Raw genomic sequence first — 22,895 nt, forward strand, 5'->3', positions numbered from 1 at the left:
CTTTCTCAATAGTCCCTGCTTCCCAACAGTTTCCTAATTCCGGTTTTCCTCACTATGGACACAAGATGGGGAAGGAGCCCCTGGAAAGACAGACCCATGACCTTGGACACACGGAGGAGGTCAGTGGAGATCAGATGTGACAGGCTGGCCCATGAGGTGACCGACAAACAAGGTTCAGTGTCTTACTGAGCCCACCGTTAAACACGTTTGAACATTTCCATGCAAATGTTAGCAACGCTGTGTGCCCAGGGAACTAGCTCCTCATCAGCAAACAGAGCCAGGGTCTCACCTAGCAGAGAAGATGGAATAGGATCGTTCCCAGCACACAGCAGATCCTCATAAATGCTGGTTAATAGTTCCCCCACGTGCAGCACCCCACACCTGCTCCCTGTCTGGATGCCTCTGCCTTGCTTCTGCAAGTCCCCACTATCTAGGACGCCGTCTCTGCCTTCTTGCCTGGGCAAATTCCTCATCCGTCACGTTCCAGCTAGATATCCTCTCTGCTCCATGGCCTCCTTTCTCTACTCTCTGGGAAGGAGGGGATTTATGGCTGCCACGCCCCGTTGTGATGCCTGGGGTCCATGCAAGATGCCTGTTTCTCCATCACGGGCCAGCTGGAGCCTGGCCCTTTGCCAGTCTCAAGGAACACGGTTGGAAGGGACCACGACTCTTGGGCTAAGTGGCAGACATGGGTCAGCATCTTCAGCTCTGGCTTGTTTTCTGGGGCCTTCTGTTAAAAGTTGAGGCAGCCCAGGCTAAGAGAATACTGCTTCCTGCCAGAGAAGAAAGAAGGCTCAAGTGCAGGGGGAAAGAAGGGAAGGGGGCGTGGGGCGAGGCTGCATCAGTATCGCTAGATGCTGCTTGTACATCAGCCTGTGGGCATTTGAAACACACTGCCGCATTTAGCTCTCCTAACCGTGGTTGAGCAGGGCTTCCCGTTGTGTGTGTGGAAACTGAGGCTCAGCAAGAAGTGACCCGTGTGACTGGCCTGGTGGCTCAGCAGTTTGAAGAGGTTCACACTGAGGCTGATGGCCTGACCCTAGGCCCCACGTGGTGGAAGGAGAGGACCAACTCATACAAGTTATCCTGTTGCACGTACCCCCACCCTACTCTAGACCCAAAATGAATGAGTGTGATCTTAAAAACGTTTACAGGAGTGACTATGGGGCTGGAGAGATGGCCCAGCTGTTAGCAGTACATACATTGCTCTTATAGAGGACAGGAGATCCAGGCATCCATATTAGGTAGCTCGCAACTGCCTGTAACTCCAGCTCCAGGAGATCTCATGCCTCTGGCCTCCACCAGCACTTGCACTTATGTGCGCATGTGTGCACGTGCACACTCTTTCACTCACACGCATGCACATACATGCACACACACACACACACACGCACGTAGACTTTAAAATAAAAAGTAATGACTAGTTTCTTCGTTGTCCATCCATCTGTCTGTCCGTCTGTCTATCCACCCATCTTTCATCGATTCGTTCATCCACTATCACCCACCTACAGACCCATCCATCAATTCATCCACCCTCCATCATCTCTCATCTACCCATCCAGTCTCTAGCTGTCATGGAGACACACCTTTTCATCACCTGCCCAGCCTCCATCAATCTACCTTCTACCATTCACCCACGGATCTGTCTGTCCATCCATTCTCTAGTCTTCACCCACCCATCCATCGACTTCCCGTCATCCATCCACTCATACACACATACATCACCCTCCATCCGTACATGTATGTACCCATCTGTTTTTCAGCCTTGTGGCATCCATCCCGTTATCCTCCGCCTACTCCCCATCTCCCTCCCGTCCATCCGTCTGTCACCTGTCTGCCCTCCAGCACTCACCCACCCACTGTTCATCAATACACCCATCCTCTATATTCCGTCTGCCCATCCACTCTTCATCCTTACCTGTCCACCCATCCATGTGTCCTCCTTCCCCCCACCACCCTGGACCCATTCATTCATCCTTCTCTTTCCATCTACCAATCCATTGCCTTCCCTCCCTTCCTTCATCCCCTTCCCCTCTCTTCCTTTGGAAGCTCTTCATTAGCTGCTGCCTGCTGGCTGCTGAGGGGAAACAATAGAGAGCTAAATTGGTGCTTGCCTGGATCAGAGCTCAGATTCTAATGTGAGGAACAAACACCAATTGAAAGAGTCCACAGCTCTGTCTAGGATTACAAACCGTGGGGGCGCTGGGAAGGGACAGTGTGGGAAGACCGATTAACAGGGCCAGACGCTGCTCAGGAGATCAGGGAGACATGATAGGCAAGTCCAGGAAATGAACATGGCCATGTGCCGCCGCTGAGGTTGGGGGCACAGCCTGTGGCTGGAGGGAGACAGAAGCCCACCCTGGGAAGTTTAGTGGGACAGGTTTTGTAAGGAACTATTTTCTGAAAAGTGACAGGAGGCCGTTGATTCGTGGGCTTTAAACCAAGAAGTGACCCAGTGATACATCACCCATTCATTCCATAGCACATCTGAACTGAGCACTGTCTATCTGTCAGGATTATTCTAGCCCCCAGAGACATGGTTGTAAATAAGATAGGCGTAGTTTCTAGCCTGGCTTGAACCTGCCCGGTAGCCAAGGACACTTATAAAGGAAAATACGGGCACTGACATGGGCTACAGGTCGGAAGCGCTGGTGTGTTGTGTGCGAGACAATAGCACTAGTAGCAGCAGAGAGAAGTAGACAGATTTGAGAAATGAGTGCCTGGCCTCAGCCCAGCCTCCAATTGCCAAGCAAGACAGAGATGCTGTCTCAGGGATGCTGTCTCCCACTATGCAGCCAGATGTTCTAAACACTCAGGGCCCTGCCACACTCTACCCAGTGGAAGGGGATTCCTTGGGTATCATCCTGACCCCATTCAGCTGCCTTCCTCTGGGAATCCACTGACCACCCCCAGCCTGCCCCACCCTTCTATGTGGGACCCGCGCCCGGGAGTAGCATCCATCCATCTGGCCCGACATCCATCAGCGTCAATCCCTGGCTGCAAAGGCAATATTTATAAATCACATTTCCAAACTGGCTACACATTTGTACAAAGAAGCAGATGGGTTGGGGTAGCCGCTTGCCACCTAAGATATTTATGCGGCAAGGAGGTAGGGGGTTGGCACATGGAAGGAAGGGGCCGAGGACTGGAGGGGAAGACCTTCCATGTCTGCTCTAACCTCAGCAGGCTAAGGGTACCCTTTCCCCAAAGCTTACACTAGAGGGTCATCCCAGAAGGGAGCTCAAGAGGCCCCCAAACTAGGAAAAACAGCGGGGGAGGGGTAGAACCCCAAGCCCTGGGGTTGGGGAGACCCTTGAACTTGGAGAGGCAGGAACAGGGCTGACAGAGTTCCCGGGCACCAGCTCAGGATACCAAGGGAGGGATGTGTGGGCTGAGTTGTATTGATTATTGAATTACTTCCAAAAAGATTTAAATAGCCGTGGCTCTGAGCCCTGGCTCCTCCCACAGCCTTAGCCTTTCTCATAGCCATGCCCCGCCCTCAGGGGAGGGGCTAATGCCAGACACGGGGGGGGGGGGGGGATGGGAGGGGGGGTGTCCAGGGTCGGGTCTAGTTGTGGTCACTATCCTTTGGGAATCAATTGTCAGGGTAGAGGCACTGGCTGGTAAAGGCTCTTAATCTTCTCCGTGTAGGGGGCAGGGTCTGACACTGCTCCAGAATCAGAAGAAAGAATCAGAAGACCGTCGTGGTCTGCCCTTCCCCCCCGCCCCCCATGCCTCTTGACTGATCGCTTTCCATCCTGTTTTCCGTCTGTTCGAAACTGTCACCAGTCTGTTGTCACTGTGGTGATCTGCTTGGCTCCCTCCCGGTTGCTTTTAGTCTTTATTTATTTGTGTGAATGTGAATATCTGTGTGTGCGATGTATACTCGTTTGAGCACCCACGTGCGGTGTACTGTGTGTGAGAGGCCAGAGGTCATCGGCGGGTGTCCTCCTCTGTCATTTTCCATCTTAATTTTTGAGACAGGGTCTTGTTGGACTAGAACTCACTGATTAGACTAGGCTGGCTGACAGCAAGCCCCCGGGATCCCCACTGTCCTTACCTCTCACTGACAGGGTTATAACAGATACATGTTACTGTGCCCAGCTTACCCGGGTGCTAGGGATTTGAACTCAGGTCCTCAAGCTTCCATGGCAGGCACTTTACCGGCTGAGCCATCTCCCCACCCATTTCACTGCCTCCTCACTGTGGCTCCCTCCAAGGAGGCCCTCCCAGACTTCCTTTCGGTTTTACCTTCATGCTACAAGTTTTGTTGAATACCTACAAGGTGCCAGCTCTGCTCTTGGCACCCAAAGGCTTACAATGAGCAGAACGGGGCTCAGGCTTGTGAGGAACAAGGCTGTATTAGTCCCTCCTCCCTGGACACTCATTATGCCAGATATATTATTGATTTGTTTAACTTCTGTCTTGCATCAATAGAATATGAACCCCGCAGGGGTGAGGATTCTCTCCCCCCTGTCACTGAATTCCCAGGGCCCAGAGCAGAGCCTGCCTCACAGGGATTGTGTCTTAATGGAACTTAGGAGACTAAAAGTAGAAGGGGAGAGTGTAAGGTCTGCAGTGTACCCCAGTAACCCTCTTCCCTCTGGGGTGCCTGACTACTGTATCTGCCCCTCTTTGAGACAATGAAACTCAGGGTTAGATATGGGCAGGTAGTTGCCATGAAGTCATGGAGAGTCTGTCCCTGAGCCTGGGGTGCCTCTTGGGGTCCTCACTCCTGTCCATCCACACCAGCCTCCCTCAGCTCTGTTTTTAAAGTTCCAGTGTTGACTTCATCCCCATGCACCCCCTCGGGGGTGGGGTCTGCGGAGTGGAGTATCATGGAGTACTCAGATCAGACAGGTGGGCAGTTTGCTTTTGCAGAGGGGACTAAAGGAACATCTATATTATACAGAGACCTGTGTGTGTGCGCGCGCGCGTGTGTGTGTGTGCGTGCGCGCGCATGTGCGTGCATGTGTGTGCTCATACGCCTGTGTGTACCCTGGGTGTGGGTATGACACTTCCACGTGAACATGTGAACTGAACCCAACTGGTTCAATAGGCATAGACTTTGGAGGACCTGCAGAACTCTGGGACAGGCCTTCTCCTTCTAAGACAATTACAATGGGGAACACCGCCCTCCATTGTGGATGTGAGGATGCCACAAGGGACTTGAGTTGGAGATACGTTTGAACCATGGGTCGGAGTATGTGTTCAATGCTGCCTTCCTCTGTCACTTGGCTTGGGGACTGTTCTCTACTGTCCACCCAACTGCTCCTCTGGATGCCCTTCCAGGATCTTTCCAACTGCCATTGCCTACCTTTTGGATGTGTCCCCTCAGTCTGAAAATTCATGCCCTGGTTCCTTAGGGCTTGGCCAGTGGTTGGGTGTCAGCCCTGGTCTGGCTCACACGCTGTAACATTAGACCCAGCTCTGGCTCTCTGGGAGTCTTAGTTTCTACACGGAGACCAGAGGAGGAAGACAATGAGCCAGCCTCCTCCCTCACACGCCCTGGGAATGGTGGCTCACTGGAGGCTCACCTTCGATGTCCAGCAGAGAGAAATGGGGGTTGCTGGGAGCTTCTGGTACCAGGCGGAAATAGAAGCGGTGGCCACCCTGGGGTTCGTCTCTGTCCACCACGCTGATGGTTTGGATGAGCTGTAGGGTGAGGAGAAGCAGTGTACACAATGAGGTGGAGTGGGGGAGATCTCTCGTGACAGCATCTCTGGTCCCCAGTGCCCATGGGTACCTGGCCTGGCTTGGCATCTTCACAGACAGCTGCCTCATAGGGTGTAGCCAGCTCTGGGGGATTGTCGTTCACATCCAGGATTCGGATCCGTAGGGATGCCCGAGATAGCTGAGCATGATTGTCTGCAGGAAGAGTGGGGAGGAGAATGAGAGCTTTAGGGGTGAGACCAGACAACCCACCTACTGCTAGGAGATTAGATGGTGGGGCCACACTGACAGACACTGTGGGTTATCCACATGGGCACAAAGACCAGGGCTGGGGACACAATTAAATACCTCCACTCTCCGCCATCCTCACATCCACCATTCCTGTCCCATCGCATTCATTTCTCTGACATGTCTATCGCCACCACACCCTCTCTTCCATCTCCACGACCGACTGTGCTCTTGCCGTTCCATCTCTGCCATCACGATCACCATCTTTATCATTCTCCTCTCCATCTCCACCACAGTCTTCACCAGATCCACCATCCCCATCATTAATACTAGCATCAACTGCATTGCCAAGGCCACCGTAACCTCCTGGGCTACAAACAACAGTACCACCCATCACCAACACCATCACCAGCACCGTCACCATCATTTCATCCACCACCCACACCGTCACCACCAGGAGCACCAGCACCAGCACCATCACCAACACCATCACCAATACCACCACCATCACCAACACTATCACCAACACTATCACCAACACCATCACCAATACTACCACCAGCACCAACACCATCACCAACACCAACACCATCACCAATACCACCACCATCACCAACACCATCACCAACACCATCACCAAAACCACCACCATCACCAACACCATCATTAACACCTACCACCAACTCCGTCACCACCAGGAGCACCAGCACCATCACCATCACCAACACCTCACCCATCCCCATCACCATCACCAACACCGTCACCACCAGGAGCACCATCACAATCTGCATCATTACAATTTTTACTGTTGCCACCATCACTGCTAAGCCATCGCCATGACGACCAGCAACACTGTCTTCCCTAACCCTAGTATGTAACGCACAGAAGCACCCCCACCACTGCTGCCATCATCCCTGCAGATCACCATCACCACCTCCGTTAGCTCCACCCTCATCATCCCCATCACCCTCATGACCACCGCCCCCCACCACCTCCATTATCCTAACCTCTTCCAACTCTTGCACTAATACCATCACCAGCGTAGCCATGGCCACGACCAACCAGTTATCACTACTGTCTCCTCCACCATAATCACCAGCGGTACTTTCAGATAAGCCCCTGCCTCCGACACTGTGCCACCTCCATCACTGTCTGCCCTGCCCCCTAGAGGTTACTGAATGTCCTGGAGCCCACTTGTCCATTTCAGCTGCCCTCGTGGATCCAGTGGGTTACTACAATTCGTGTTCCCCCACTGCAAAGAACTAAAACATGTGGGTGTGTTTAGACCATGGGTCAGCTGGTGACTGAACCCCTAAACTACTGCTCTCAGCACACTTAATCCTTCAAGGCCAGATGAGTCCAAGGAGGCAAATTTGGCCAGCAAAGCAGGATGCCCATAAACTCAAGGCACTGTCTACTTAGCTCTAGGTCTCCAGCATAAGGTATAGAATAGCTTGCCCTTCACAGTTGGGCAGATATGTGAAGCCAGAGGGATTGTGAAGAGGCCTGGATTTCAGGCATGACTAAAACCAACCCTAACCTAGAACTTGGGCTTGGGCAAGACCCTGATTTCAGTTTCTATCCCTGGAAAGTGCTGGACATGAGATGGCGGTTAAGACCAAGCCCACCTCTGCCAAATAGGGGCTTTGTGATCTCAACTGAGTGTCTTTGAGCTTCAGTTTTCTTGCTTGCTTGCAGAACAGATTGGTTAAGAGTTAATGTCTCTCAACTGCTTGGAACTGTGTACCCAGCACAGAAGACTGGTACACAGGTATCTAGCAAGTAATCTGACACCTGAGAATTGAGTGCCTCAGCCTGGCCTCTTGGATCAGTTCCCTGACCTCTGGTCCCCCTAGCTTCCCTCCCAGAGTGTCCTGCCACTTTAACCTCACCTAGTACACTCACTACTGACCTCGTCTACCTGCCCCTCCCTGCAGGTGCATCCCTCAGGACTGGAAATGGCACCCCACTTTCAAGAAGATGCTTGGATAACGGGAATCTCCAGCTGGGTTGACAGGGAGCTATTTTGGGGGCAGTCTGGGAGTTCCCCGGCAGCCGTGCACCCCATGTTTGGGAGAAAGGGGACCCATCTGCTGTCTCCTCTGAACTCAGAGGCTGATGGATGCTGACTGCAGCTGCTAGAGAGCTGATAGAACTGGAGGTGGGAAGGGCAGGGGAGCCACCTCTGGGGAGCCAGGGAGAGGAGGGGGGGGGGAGGAGAAGGGGAAAGGGAGGAGGAGGGAGAGGGGAAGAAGAGGGGGAGGAGGAGGTAGTCCTTCATTAGCACTGCTGACCCCTCTCTGGAGTTCTCCTCAGCGGAGAGCATGTTATCTCCTCAGTTTACCCAGATCTGCCACCTCAGCAATTAGAGGGGTTCTTCTGGGACCAAGGGCGGGGAATCGTGACTGGGGATGCCGAGTGAGCTGTTATTTTTAAGAGCACATTGCCAAAGAACCTCCACAGACAGATGGGGTATTTCTAAAAAACAGGGGGGGAAGGAAGCAGGCAGTTGTCTGTCTGTCAGCTGATCACTGATCACGGGGGCTAGTGAAGGCCTGAGCGTCCTCCCTGCCAGCCTCCTCTGTAGTAGGGAGGGGTGTGGGGCTAGAGGAGAGGTGGAGAAGACCTGGACGCTTGACAGCACTCTCATGAAGGGCAGTCACCCTCTACCCATGTTCTATTACCAGGTGACCCTGTTGTCACACCACTGCTGTGTCACACCTGGGCCTTCCTGGCCTCCCTTCCAACGTGTCCCACATGGGTCACTTACTGAGTCTGTTTGCCTGAGTAAGGGTCTCAGATCTAAGAGCTGGACATCTGAGGACACTGAGTTAAAGGGTGTGCCTCCAAGTTGCCCAAGGTTGTAGTGTTTGCCCCAAGGATTCGGGACTGGCCTGCAACTACCATTGCTCCTGACTGATCCCCTGTGCCCTCAACATTAGGCAATGCTTCTTATCTGTGGGAAGCCATGGCAAGGCCCTACTCTTGGCAAACACCCACCCTTGGCTCTCCTATCTACTATTCTTCTTTCTGTTTACTTTCCATGATTTACTTGCTGTATTTTCAGTTCTCAGAGCTTCAAACAAGGCCTCATAGCAACCCACCCTGGTAGCCCTTCATCTTGATCTTTAGATTTAGCCAGCATCCTGCTAGATAGATGTTTTTAGAACCCCTGGTAATGGCAAGGCTTTGTGAGAACAACAGGTACAAGCTAGTCAGACCCCACAGCCGCAGCTCGCTTCCTCCGCCTGCAAAGCCCTCTTTCCTTTCCTACCCCTCCCCATATCCTGTTTTCAGAGTATATGACCTGTGTGAACAATACAATCCTTGCCAGCTTGATCAGACTTCTTGACTTGCTGTGTCTCTTTATTTTCTCACGCATGTCAGTCCTCTCCACAGGGTCTGGGGGTCCCACTTGATTGTCCAGCTGGCTTGGACACTTATCCTCAGAAAGCCACCTGGGAAGCCTTAAAAAAAAAATGCCAGTACAGGGCTGGAGAGATGGCTCAAAGGTTAAGAGCACTGACTGGTTAAGAGGTCCTGAGTTCAATTCCCAGCAACCACATGGTGGCTTACAACCATCCAGAATGAGATCCATTGCCCTCTTCTGGTGTGTGTGAAGACAGCTACTGTCTATTCATGTAAATAAAATAAATAAACCTTAAAAAAAAAAATCCCAATTCTGAAGGCTGGCTTTGTCCAGGGAGGTTCGTCACACACCCAGCTTACAAATGTTGTCTTGGGGTGATTGGCAGACCTCTGGCACCTTCCTGCCTTGCCTGGTTGGGTTGTGTCCCTCATAATCACTAATGACAGTGAGACCCACCTTCCAGGGGTCTGTCACAGCACCAAGCATTGCTGAACCTTGACCCCTGTCCAGTTTACAGCATTCTCTCCTGTCTGTGACCTCACATGGGTCTCCACGCAGCCCAGGAAAAGGTGACGTCAAACCTTTTTTGTGGATGAGAAACTGAGGGGAGGGGCAGAAACATCCTTGGAGTTGTACCTGAGCCTCTGAACTCTAAAAGTGTGTGGTCCAGAAACAATGCCTGGCCCTCCTGCTGCCTGGGTCTTTGTCAATCCACTGGCAGTTGCACAGACCCTGGGCACAGGAGACCTCACCCAGTGCCCAGCAGCAGGTGCCCCCTCTGGGGCCAGGTCTTCCCCTCTGGCCCTCCCCCATTGCCATCTCAGTTCAGCTGACTGACATGCAAATTAGTTTAATTATTTCTTCTTCTAAAATAAATTATATTTTGCAGTAGCTGCAATATGTTGTGTCAGGCAAAATTACATTCAATATTTTTAAACTAATTGATGCAGCCTTGAGGAAGGTTGATTGACAGCCCAGAGCTGAGCAGGCCTGCAGCCCTAACCGATTCCTAAATTAAAATTAAACGTGCTCTGGCCTGGTGCTTCCTTCGTCTGTTGGCTCACAGAGCATCTGGGGAGGTGGCAGGTGGAGCCCCAGGGGTTGGAAGAGGCTGGGAAGGAAGGCTCTGGGCTCATAAAGAGAGCTAGGGCCAGGGAGCCACGGGCCTGCTCTCTCACCTTCCTGGTGCCCGGAGGTTCCTGAAGTGTAGCGGCTGGGGTGAGGTTGGACATTTTGGAACAGAAGCTTGTGGTTTTTGCTGACGACTGTGGAGTGAGAGTCTCCTTTGTATCAAGGACACAGGAATGAACAAGAACAACATGGTCCTTTGGTCTAGGGGTAGAGACAGACATCCCTCCAGACTGTGTAATAAGAATTGAAAAGCTCAGGAGCTGAGAGACCTGCCCTGGTGGGTGTGGGGACCTTTTCCATGGAGCAAGTGACAGCTCTACTTGGATCTGACTGGGAAATAACCAGAGGAAAGGGTTGAAGAGGGAAAGATTGCTCTGGGGAGAGGGATTGGCATGTGCAAAGGCCCTGGGGTCAGAGTGTGGGGGTACTTCAGATCTCTTCCAAGGAAGACCCTTGCTTCTGGCAGGGTCACTCTCAGGGCATTTAGACCCAAATGAGCAGGATGCAGAGATGGGTGGGGTCCGAGGAAAGGGAAGAGGACATGGGTCATGGCCTAGCGACCAGAAGGAATGTGCTATCTTCCCCAGAGAAAGGCAGCAGAAACATAGCAAGCCACCATCAGGGTGGCCTCCCCACATCATCCTGTCAACTATGGGATGCATTGCTGCTTTGTGGATGAGGAAAGGTCTCAGAGAGGTGAGGCAGCTTCCCCGAGCTCTCACTAGAATGACAGATAGAGTAGGGTCAGGAGGAGGGAGCCTGGCTTTAAAGGGAGCATTTCTAACTGAGTCAACACCTCAGCTACCAGAACTCTTCAAGGCCTGTAAGGTCCTGCCTCCTCCAGGCAGCTCTCTGTGACTGCCCTCCCCACAAGTCCTGTACTTTCTCTCACAAGATCTCATGGCTTGGGTTAGATGGCTAGCCCCTCCCCGGCCTTGGCCCTCTTCCATTCTTCTTCCCTCCCTCTGCCCCGAGTCTGCCCTTCGGCTCCTTCCTGATGGCTTCATCCTTATTAATGGTTTCCTCACCACCACAGAGACATGGCTTACTCGCTGTCATGGCTTTTCCCAGGTACCTTGTGTTGTTTTCTAAAAATGTGTGTGTGTGCGCACATGTACATGTGTGTCCACGTGTGTTTGTGTGTGTGTGCATGTGTGTGTATGTGTGTGAGTGCCAGTGCATTTGTGAATGTTTACATGGAGAGCAGCCGCAGGTCTCATCCTCAGGAACACCGTTTACCTCCTCCTTTGAGACAGAATCTCTCACCAGGATACAATGACTAGGCTATACCTGTTAGCCAGGGAATCCCAGGGATTCTCCTGTCTTTTCCTTCTCGGCTCTGAGATTACAGGATTTCCCACCATGCCTAGCACTTTTATATGGCTCCCAGGGATTGGACTCAGGTCTTTGTGCTTGCAAAGCAAGCGTTTTACAGAGCCCACGTCTTATTTTTGCTGGTCTTATTCATGCCCTGTGTAAGGAAAAGTGTTGGTGAACACTGCACACATGGTGTATAGTAGGTGCTTAATAAAGTTGTGCAGTGAGGGACATCCCTGTCTGTGGCACACAAGCCTTTGCCCTATGTTTAGGACAAATTCTGAGAAGGGCCCGGGGGATGATGTACCTGCACCCCCCCCCAAGGACCCATGACAGGAGCAGGGAAACCAATACCACATCAGCAAAATCAGTGGGTATGCTCTCCTTGGGGTCACAGAGACAGAGGAACCCAGAGAGGAGTGAGGTGGAGCTTTGAGAGTGGAGAGTGGGGAGCAAGACAGAAGAAACGACCATCTACGCACCCACTTCCTGTAGCAGGCAGGGGAGTGGAGTGCAGGGACCCTCTCCCTGAGAGCCCCCAGCTCAGCTCCCCCCTCGTCGGTCCTCCCCAGGGAATTAGATTGCATCCAAACCTTAGGCTCTGATTAGAGCCAGCCAGCTGGGCGAAAGATTGATCTTCCCAATTACCCGCAGCCTAGGCAGGCGTGGGAGGAGGACGGTGGAGTGCAGAGACAGATCTAGCAGAGGGTGTGGTGACAGCCCCGAGAGGTCTCCTGGGACTTCTTACCCTGTCCCCATGCCCAGTTTGTGGGAACAGGAGACTCGGGCACCTTCTCTGTCCCTCTCAAGGACTTTTGTGATCTGCTTGGCTCCAGTGTGTAGAGAGTGGGCTCTGCCCTTTGTTATGGGCTTGGCTCCTCCAAGAGTGGACAGACTTTGGGTGAAAGAGGGGCCTGGAACACAGAGTCTCTGGGATCTGGAGCCTCGGAGAAGTTTCCTTCCCTTGGGGTAGAGGGGGCTACCCTACTGAGACTCTGTAGACATCACAATCTCTGGCCCTGTTGGTATCTGCCAAGGCTTCTGAAAGTATCACCCAGCACGCAAGAGCTCAGCCATGGTTTGCATACCTCTGAGAAGAGGGAGTCAGTGTCTCTCAAAGCAGCCCTTCCCTGAGTCTTTTCCCAGAGGGTCTGCCTGGTGTGCATGCCCACCAGCCCTGTCTTGACACCCCACATGGAGTTAGAACGAGCTATCTTGCTATCTCCAGTTTGTTCTGCTCCCTTTTGTCCACCCTTTGGCAGGCCGAGGAAACCACGAACACCCCACATCTGATCACAGCACTCTTCAGCCTGAAGGCCTGTGCTAGCTCCTTATCACCCCAGCTTCCGGCTCCACAGAGGACACTCAAGACCCTTCCTGTGCAGGCTAGCAAACATCTGCAGGCCTCCTCAGCCCCCTCCTCTACCATCAGCATCTCTCTGTTCTCAGAGGGGTCTCTAAGCCCCCCAGCTTTGGCTTACAGAAAGAGAAAAATTCCAGCTCTTAAAAACAAAAAACCTCCCTCAGGCTGGAGAGATGGCTCAGTGGTTAAGAGCACTGACTGCTCTTCCAGAGGTCCTGAGTTCAATTCCCAGAAACATATGGTGGCTCATAAAGCGTCTATAATAAGATCTGGTGCCTCTTCTGGCCTGCAGGCATACGTGCAGACAGAATGCTGTATACATAATAAATAAATACATAAATAAATAAATAAATCTTTTTTTGTTGTTTTTTGTTTTTGTTTTGTTTTTTTGTTTGTTTGTTTTTGTTTTTTTGTTTTTTGAGACAGAGTTTCTCTGTGTAGTCCTGGCTGTTCTGGAACTCACTCTGTAGACCAGGCTGGCCTCGAACTCAGAAATCCCCCTGTCTCTGCCTCCCAAGTGTTGGGATTAAAGGTATGCACTACCACTGCCCTGCATAAATAAATAAATCTTAAAAAAACAAACTTTCTCTCCCAGAGACACACCTTGGAATCCTCTACTTCTGTCCCTCAGTAGTGAGCTAGTCCCTCCCAAAGCCCCTAGATTTCACTCTAGGCTCCCCTGCCCCCTACCCTACCTCCTTCACTGTCCTCTCCCTTGCCCTCCTGGGAATTCAGGGAAGCCACTGTCAATCTTGTTCAGCAAGAGATCCCTGTGAGGTATTAGCTAAGCAGCCTGTCTGGGTAGACACAGGGAGGGACTCCCTGGAGAAAGCCTTGGAGAGCCCTACCTACCATGACCTCTCCTCCTGCCCTGTTCCTTCCTCTGTCTGTGCTCCCTCCACAGTGCTCCAGGGATCACAGGACAGAGAAAACCAGAAGTCAATCACTACTTTGACCTCTGATTCCTTATGTAAAATGGAGTATGGGGGAACTGGGCCACCATCTCTGACATTCCCCTGCCTCAGATTTCTTCCGTGGCTGTTAATAACACCTGCTAAGTATCTGTCAGGCACCTTACAGGAACTGGACAAATGTGATTTCTGAACTCAGGGAGGAATCTTTGTCTTATACATGACACTGACCAAGCCTTTGAATAAACAGAGGCCACCACAGCCGCCTGCTGTTTCTGTCCCTTCAGCCCTCCAACAGGGCAAGGAGTTACAGCCAACTTATAGAAGGGAGGACAAGGCAGGCAGAGATGGCAGCTACAGAGCTAGGACCACACAACGGGAACCTTTTTCATTGTCCCACGCTCCTGACTGCACGTGTGAGCTATGACTTGGTCCAGAGTGACCATTGTGGGCTGCTTCCAACAGACCTAAGCAATTCCTTGTCATGGCCACTCAGCCACCTTCCTTGCAGGCCAGCTGTGAGCTGGTGACCCTGGCGGAGCCTGCTACGTCCATGCTATGCACCCTCATGTCCAACCTCTCTACCCCATCCTTGGCTCTCCAAGTCCCCCCACTCCCCCCCAACGCAGGGCTTTTCCTTTACAACTGCCCTTTCTACTGAAGGATCCAGACACAAATTGTACTTTAAATTCAATATTGGTCATTAATATTTCATGATTACAAAACGTTAAAGATAATGTCAGTGGATGGCGCGTCTGCATGGGTAGGATGGATGACTCAGAGGTTGGGGAGAAGAGGCAGCATACTAAGTGGGCCCAAGCCTTTGAGGTAATCCAGCGTGACAGGCGGCTGCTCTGGCTGAGGACGACATCCTCTGAGGGGCTCACAGGGCTCACAGGGCGCTGCAGCGTGTATAAATATTTCCCCTCTGATCCTTGTCACCTCTTGTTTGTTCCGCCTGGAAGCAGGTGGGGCTGTGTGACCCCTTGCTCATCCCTGGTTGCTTCTGAGGGAGCCATGAGGACACCTCAGCAGGAGGACATAGGGTCGGAGGGTGGAGCCAGGGTGTGGAGGCTCTGCACCTGGGCTCAGGCCGACTTCTGGTGTGAAGGAAGGGGTCACTCTGGGCTTGCATGGACTTGCTCTGTGGTTCGGGGCCTCAGTTTCCTCATTTGTGAAACAGATGTGGCAACTCTAGCTTCATCAGGGATGGGATGACGGTAGTGTGAGCAGAGGTTATTGGACACAGATTGTGTTTGTGTGTGTGTGAGTTTGTGTGTGAGTGTGTGAGTTTGTTGTGTTTGGGTGTGCATGTATGTGAGTTTGTGAGTTTGTTGTGGTTGTGTGTGAGAGTGTGTGTGTTTGTGTGAGTATATGTGCATGTGTGTGCATGTATGTGAGTTTGTGAGTGTTGATGTGTTTACGAGTTTGTGTGTTTGTGTGGCAGTGTGTGTGTCTGCAGGTGTGTATGTTTTTGAGTTTGTGTGTTTGTGTATATGTGTGTATTTGTGTGTGTGCAGGTGTGTATGTTTTTGAGTTTGTGTGCTTGTGTGTGTATTTGTGTGTGTTTGTGTGTGTGTGCAGGTGTGTATGTTTTTGAGTTTTTGAGTTTGTGTGTATGTGTGTATTTGTGTGTGTTTGTGTGTGTGCAGGTGTGTATGTTTTTGAGTTTTTGAGTTTGTGTGTGTATTTGTGTGTGTTTGTGTGTGTATGTATATTTGTGTGTGTTTGTGTGTATGTGTATTTGTGTGTGTTTGTGTGTATGTGTATTTGTGTGTTTGTGTGTGTTTGTGTGTATGTGTGTGTGTATGTGTGTATGTGAGTGCACATGCACACGCACGCACATCTATTTTGTCAGAGATTGATGTCACTGTCTTCTCTATGACTCTCTGTTTATATGTTAAGGCCAGGTCTCTCACTTGAATTCAGATTTGCCAGTTTGACTAGTCTAGCTGGTCACTTGTTCTGGAGGTTTCTTGTCTCGTGTGTGTGTGTGTGTGTGTGTGTGTGTGTGTGTGTAGCGGCACATACACACCATGGTGCACAAGTTGCCGGAGTTGGTTCTCACCTTCTACCATGTGTGTCCCAGGGATGAACTCGGGTTGTCACTCTTTAAGGCAAGTGCCTTACCCTCTGAGCCTTCCTGTCCGCCTTTCACTTTTGAGACAGGGTCTCTCATTGAACCCAGGATTTGTCAGTTCATCTAGGTTGGCTGCCCAGTAGCTCCAGAGCACTGGGAATTTGCTGGTCCCCACTTCCTGGTGCCGGCATTACGCCATCATGTTCACCTTTTACGTAGAAACTGGGGGCGGGGGGGGGGAGCTGAACTCAGGAAGCTTTGTATACTGAACTATCTTCCCAGCCCCAGTCCAAGAAAATGTGACCAGGGCACAGCACGGCAGGGCTGAGCTCTGGAGTAGGGCAGGCCAGGATGGGAAAGGACTTCATCTGAGTCTGTCTACACATGGGGGCCACTGTAGAACCAACTTAGACATGGTGACCCCGGGACCTCATCACTGCGGTCCCTTCAGTGGGAGTAGACGGAGTCAGGGAAACACTAAGTGAAGACTGTCTAACACTGGCGGATTTCTCTGCACTGAGAAGAGGAAGCCTTCTGTTTCCCATTGGTTAGTACAGAGGTGAGGAGAGGGCGGGTACTGTGGTCGGCAGCTCAAAGGGACACCTCAAGCCAGACTGTAGCCAACCTGTCCCCTTAGTCAGTCTCACTCCCATCCCTGTGGTCAGCTGGGTGACATGGTAGTAAGTCCCTGAGAGCAGAGAGGGAGGCCATGCAGCCCCAGGTGCCAGATGTGTGCATTGTGCTTAACCCAAGAAGGGACTTGCTGGTGGACAGATGTCCAACGGGTGACAACCTATAGGCACCTGTGCCTGGCAGCCAGGCCTATGCCTTCTCTGTCCCGCCTGCCACATAGCCTCTGTGGCAACTGCCTTGGAGCTGGCGAGGGAGGCTGAGAAGGTGGAGGAACTCCACCCCCCCTCCGCCGCCCCCCAGTCCAGCACTACTTCCTCTCCAGCCACCTTTGTTCTCTCTTCCAAGCAGAGGAGGAGTGGATTCAAAGGCTCTCAGACGCCGCGCTGAGGGCTGAGCCGGCTTTGTGTTTTCCTTTAAACCGCAGTTGAAAGAGACCAAGGGAACTTCAGCCTAGGGACTTCCTCGGCCCTGCCACGGGCCAGCGGGGCCTCCGAAGTGGGAGGAGGAAGAGAAAGCACAGGCATAGGGAGGAGGGGGAAGGCAGCAGGGCTTTGGGGATGAGGTCGGCCTGGGCCACCTTGAGGCTAAGACTCAGAGATTAACAGGATTTCTGGAATCACTCATGGCTTCCTAACAGCTTGCGGACAAGCCCTGCAGAGGTGACAGGCACCACTGGAGAGCAGGTGGAAGCAGAGGAGACCTGGTTGGCATTGGCAGGCTCTGCCAATGAGTCTCCTTTCTGCTCCCCACTTCCACAGCCATATGTATGCAGACCCATATTCTAGGGTCCTCCCTTCTTTTCCCAGCTCAGACTCCATCTACCCAGTGGCTCCAAGCTAGACCCTCAATTCCAGAAACTCCTCCTGAACATAGCCAAACTCCTTTAGTGTTTTTTTTTTTTTTTTTTTGACCCCTGGGCCCTTAAGCCCCTGACCCTGCATCAGCACCTCCCTCACTCTGCCCATCAGCAGGCCCTGCCTCTGCATCTTCAGCTTATACCACAAGGCAGCTTCTTCTCCTTCCTTCTCTTCCTGGTCCAGCCTGGGCTATCACCCCTCCATTAACACTGCTGCTTCTGACCAAGTTCCCCGCCTCCTCTCAACACCCCGCCCCCCCTTTCCCACCACGCTCTATTTCAGACGGCATTTCTCTAAAGCTTGGAGCCTTCCCCATTCTGAACTCAGGATACGCGAAGTCCAGCCCCTCCCTGCCAGCGGCGGACCACTCTGCTCTCTCCAACTATTTTGGCTTCCTCAGTTCCTCTAACATATCAAGCAACTACCACCCACCCCTTTGCACAGTCCGTCCCTCCTGCCGGAACTGCTCTCGCCTAGATGCTTGGTGTCCTGATCGTCCTGAGGTCTCCCCAGAGTCGCCTTTGCTTCAGAGGAACACTGCCAGCTCTCCTTAGTCTCCTTGGCCCTACTGATCCTTTGGACCACGTCACATGGTCTGACATACTAAGCGCGTGCACCTTTTCTCAGCTTGTGGCTGGCCCAGTTCTCTCCTGTAAGGCCAGGGACTTCCCCTCCTTTGCGAGACCCTAGAACAGCCTGTACTAGATGCTCTGGGAACGAGGGAGGAAAGTTGGTCTCTACACTTCCTTGTAGGCCCTACTAGATCTTCATCCTGGAGATCTGATTTTGCCACACCCACTCCCAGGTGGGCTCTTTGCCCCACCCCAGCCCTTGCTCCCCGCCCCACGTGCCTTGACTGACAGTTTAGCCTTTGCTCTGCCCCAGTCACGATTAGCCCCGCCTACTCATTGGGGTTCCTCTCCCCGCGTGACCCTACTCACCTGCTTCCATGGCCAGCACAGTAATGTTGTGCCAGCCAGCGGTTTCACGGTCCAGCCCCTTGCCAGTCACGATGGCGCCAGTGTCCGCATCGATGTCAAAAATCTGCTCCAAATCGGAGTCTCGGTCAATGGCGTACCTGAGGGGGCGGAGGCAGAGGTGGGCTGATCAAACGTGCCCGGTGTCAGGGGCCTGTGCCCACGACCTCCCTTTTCCACCCTACTCCAAGAGAGGGACCAACCCCTGGAGACACAGAGGGCAGGGTGGAAAGTGACTTGGCTTAGTGTCGCCGCCGTGGAGCTGAGCCCGCTGGATGTCAGGGGCGGGGCAGCCATCCTGAGTCTTAGTTTCCTTGGGTGGTCAGCGGGCCTATGAACTTGTATCCTACAGCTGTGGAGAGGGTTGAAGACCACATTCCTAGTTCAGAGTCACGGATGTTTCTCTCTGCTTTCCTAAAAAGGAGACCTCAGAATTGGGCTTCATGGTGAAAGGAGCATTTGGGGTGCTCAGGGAGAGACAAGGGTTATAAAATGGCTGAGCTGGAGGTGGGGAGAGGTGTTTAGGACCAGGAGTTGGGGTTGTGAGAATTTTGAGCAGGAGAGAAGGTCCAGGCAGGTTAGAATGCGTCTGAAGCCATGTGGACCCCAGACCCAGGGCAGCTGAGCCAGCCTGGGAGGGTCTGAGGCTGGCCCTGCTCCTCCAGCCTGCACAGCGCTTTTGCTAATCTGCGGCTTTTCAGTTGCCGCGTGAAAAAGCCCTTTGTTCCGCCTTCTTCCCAGGCCTTTGTGCTTCGGCTCCAGGCCTGAAAGGCCCGTGTCCAACACATGTCTCAGGCGGCGGAGGCCCAGAGAGGCCCCGCCAGCGCCCGCCGCCACTTCCCGCACTGATAACACAGGCGGGGGTGCCGTGGCTACACACAGACAAAGGCCTGGCATGCAGGCAAAGGCGCATTGTGCAGCCAGGATAAAGCAGCCAGGGAGGGAGGGAAGCCCTTGCCTCTGCTCTTTCCCCCAGACCCAGAGAGGAAAACTGAGGCCCAGGGAAGCAAGGGCTGTGGAGCCTTGAGAGAGCCTTGAGGGGTGCCTTTGGGGAAGCCTGGGCTGGTTACATGATCAAAATCTCTCTGGATCTCAGTTTCCCCTTCTCTTCCACGGAGATAATGGCACCTGTACGTGTCTGAGCATACTGTGTTTGCATTTCCTGTCACTTGTGTGCTGGTGTGCCTGGTGTGACCTTGAACCAGTCTCCCACCTCCTTAGTCTGTTTCTACATCTGATTTAGATGCCACCTGGCACCCTGGTGTGGATTGGGTGAACCAAGGGGAGGTGATTTCCTGTTTGCTGTTGGGGGCGGGGTGAAGGCATGTGGTAAACTGTAGGGGATGTGCCACAGGCAGAGTGGACTTTTTTTTCCTTAATTTTATTTCATGTGCATTGGTGTTTTGTCTGCATGAATGTCTGTGTGCGGGTGGAACCGGAATCACAGACAGGTGTGAGCCACCATGTGGTTGCTGGGAATTGAACTCAGGACCTCTGGAAGAGCAGTTGGCGCTCTTAAACCACTGAGCCATCTCTCCAGCCCCAGGGTGGGCTTTTTAAAAGAGTGTGAGTGTGCCTGTACTTTGGGGGCCACCAGGTGTCCTCCTCTGTCACTCTCTACCTTACTCTCTCTGACAGGTCTAACCTGAGCTCCCTGCTTTGCCGTGCACAGGATTACACGTGGGTTTTTCCATGAATGTGGAGGATCTTGGACTCTCCCCGCGCCTCAGCCATTGCTGCTTCCTGTCCTGGATTGCTGAGTGTATTGCCTTCTTGCCCTGGCTAGCCAGGGGTGCTGACCTGGAAGTTCCGACTCCAGCTGACTCCCTTTTCCCTGGCATGCATCGGACACTTCTGAGATTACACTTCCCAGTTGTCCCCTGCTCTGCTCTTTGTGACCCCAGCATCCAGCAAATACCTTGTCCGAGTTACTCAGGGTTGTAAGAGAACTGGACCCTGACAGACATCCCATAAGATGCTGTCATCACCCCCACTTTGTGGATGAGGGCGCTGAGGACACCAGGATAAACTTGGCTGAGTGTGGCTGCTGCAGGCTGGGTCATGCACAAGTCAGGATTCTTCTTGTCAGGCTGTGAGTCCCAGCCTTGAGCTCAGCTTGTGTGTGTGTGTGGGGGGGGGGAAGTGGGGCTGTCTTTCTTTACATTAAAGGTGCACATGGATCAGCCCTGCTCCTCTCCACTGAGGGTGCAGTTACTCTGCTGTAGACTTAGACTCTGCACCCACCCAGAGCTGGGACTCTAGACCCAGAAGGCTTTTGGGCTTGTAGAACTAACTAAAGAAAGCTCCAGTGGACAGAGCGCCAATCTCCTTGGCCCTATCCTGACCCTGGCGGGCATTTGATGGGAGAGGGGTGAAAGGCTAAAAATGCGTTGCTCAGCTAAAAGGAATCCAGGAAAGGCCTGTCCCTTTGCAGATGTCCGGGTGGAGGCGGGGATACGGAAGGAGACAGGATGGAGGGGAGGTGCTTTGATATTTGTTGTTGGAAGAGAATGGAAGGCACATGGCAAACTGTAGAGGGACGTGTCGTGGCGGGAGTGAATTTTTTTTAACGCGTGTCTGTGTTTTCCAATAACCCATTTAGCTATGACCTCATCAATAAATCCATGCTTCAATGAGTTAGCACCCTTACAATCCAATGCCTCTCCCTCTTCACCTCCACCTCTACTGTTTTCCTCTTCCCTTCCTGCCCCCTACTTCTCTCTCTCCTCTTCCCCCCATTCCCTTCTATTGCTCCTCCTCCCCCACTTCCTTCAGGTTTTTCTTTTGTTCCTCTTAGAGGGGATGACAGAGGCTGGAGCCTAAGAATAGGCAGCTGTCCCCAAAGCCATGGTGTGGGGACACTACAGGAATACCATTAAGTAGTTAAGACTTGAGCAACAGGCTTTAGCCTTGGCTGGCTGGCATCTAGCAGTGGGAGCCAGTGAGTGAGTGGGAGGGCTCCCTGTTGGCAAGAACTGCCTGTCAGTCAAGGAGGCTGTTCCGCCTCCTGTGCATGCACAGGGTCATGCGTCCTGAGTTGTGTGCAGAAGTGTATGTTTGTAGTGTGACTGGGAGTGGTGTGCGTGGTATGTGTGTGCATGGTGTGTGTGTCTGTGTGCGTGTGTGTGTCTGTGTCATGTGCATCTGTGTCTGTGTGAGTGTGCATGCATGTGTGTCTGTGTGTGCGTGTGTGTTGCATGTGTGTGTGTGTGTGTGCATGTGTGTCTGTCTGTGTGAGTGTGCGTGCATGTGTGTGTGTGTGTGCGCGTGTGTGACAGTGTGCTGAAGCTGGGTCTGCAAAGGCTTGAGCATCTTTGGCTGGGCTCTGGCTCTGTGACCAGGCCCTCTACCTCCAGACAGGTTCTTCCCTTTGAGGTACAGTCAGCACTCTGTACCAGGTGTTCTCCCAGGAGCCTGGTTCATTTCTCCATTCTGTCTGCTGGCCTCAGGACTCTTGCACTTACTGTTCTTCTTCCCTGGAATGCCATCCCCACATCTCACCTCATATTGTCCCCTACTCAGGAGCCTGCCCACTGTGACTCTAAAACCCCCAGACCCTCTCCCTTCAGCTTCTTTATAGCCTGTATCAGTACTTAATGACTGTTGATGTGGGCAGGATCCTGTCCTAGCACATGCAACAGTGACTCTTAGGTGGCCTGAAGACCCTTCTCTGTCACACACAGTCCAGTCCTGGCCTTGCTTCTCAGGTCTGAGCCCCACAGTCAGGGAACTCTGCCCTGGAACCACCCTTGGCTGAGTCCCCGGGCCTGGCTCTGAGCTGTGCAGAGGAAGCTGGGCGAATGTTTGCGGTGCTAAATTGGACCTGTCTCAAGCTCCCTGCGGGCTCTTCCACATCTGAGGAGCAACAGAGAAGGGACCTAGCACAGGGAGATGAAGGAGGGTGAGACGCTGGTTTCAAAGTCTGTCCCTTCAGCAGGGATGAAAGAGGAGAGGGAATGGAGGAGGAGGGTGGAGAGTAAAGCAAAGAGGAGGGAGCCACAGACGGGAGCACTGACCTGGCTGACCGCCCCCCTCGTCCTGCTCTCCCCACCCCCCACCCGTGATGCTTACAGAAGCCGGCACGCTCTGGTCTCCAGTTTTCTGACAAACAGGGGTGACATTACCCTTTCTGAAGAAGGCCAGGGCCAGCCAGAGGCCAAGCAGCATTTGAAGGCTGTGCCTGGTCCCCGAGGAGAAGCAAGGGGCTGTGTATCCCGGGCTTCTGCTTGGAGGGTGAGTGCCTACCCTCTGTGTGAAGCCTTGGTGCCTTACTCCTTTCTGTGAGCTGCGGTCACAGGCTCCTGACATCTGCACAGACATCCCTCTACTAGAGTGCCGGACCCCTGACCAGACCC

The 22,895-nt window shown here is 52.8% G+C and overlaps 1 protein-coding gene across 2 annotated transcripts in view; it reads right to left on the reverse strand.

Annotated features, from left to right (window-relative positions):
- Positions 1-22,895, reverse strand: part of Cdh22 (cadherin 22) — a 122,328-nt gene that overhangs the window by 6,140 nt on the left and 93,293 nt on the right. For both annotated transcript variants that reach the window (XM_034496395.2, XM_076930231.1), the window contains exons 8-10: positions 18,505-18,641; positions 5,747-5,868; positions 5,538-5,655 (exon numbers count right to left, since the gene is read on the reverse strand). In XM_034496395.2, the coding sequence (XP_034352286.1) occupies positions 5,538-5,655; positions 5,747-5,868; positions 18,505-18,641 (377 nt within the window). The remainder of the gene's footprint in view (positions 1-5,537; positions 5,656-5,746; positions 5,869-18,504; positions 18,642-22,895) is intronic.

This window comes from Arvicanthis niloticus, chromosome 2 (assembly GCF_011762505.2).
Source record: "Arvicanthis niloticus isolate mArvNil1 chromosome 2, mArvNil1.pat.X, whole genome shotgun sequence".
In the NCBI taxonomy this organism is placed as follows: domain Eukaryota; kingdom Metazoa; phylum Chordata; class Mammalia; order Rodentia; family Muridae; genus Arvicanthis; species Arvicanthis niloticus.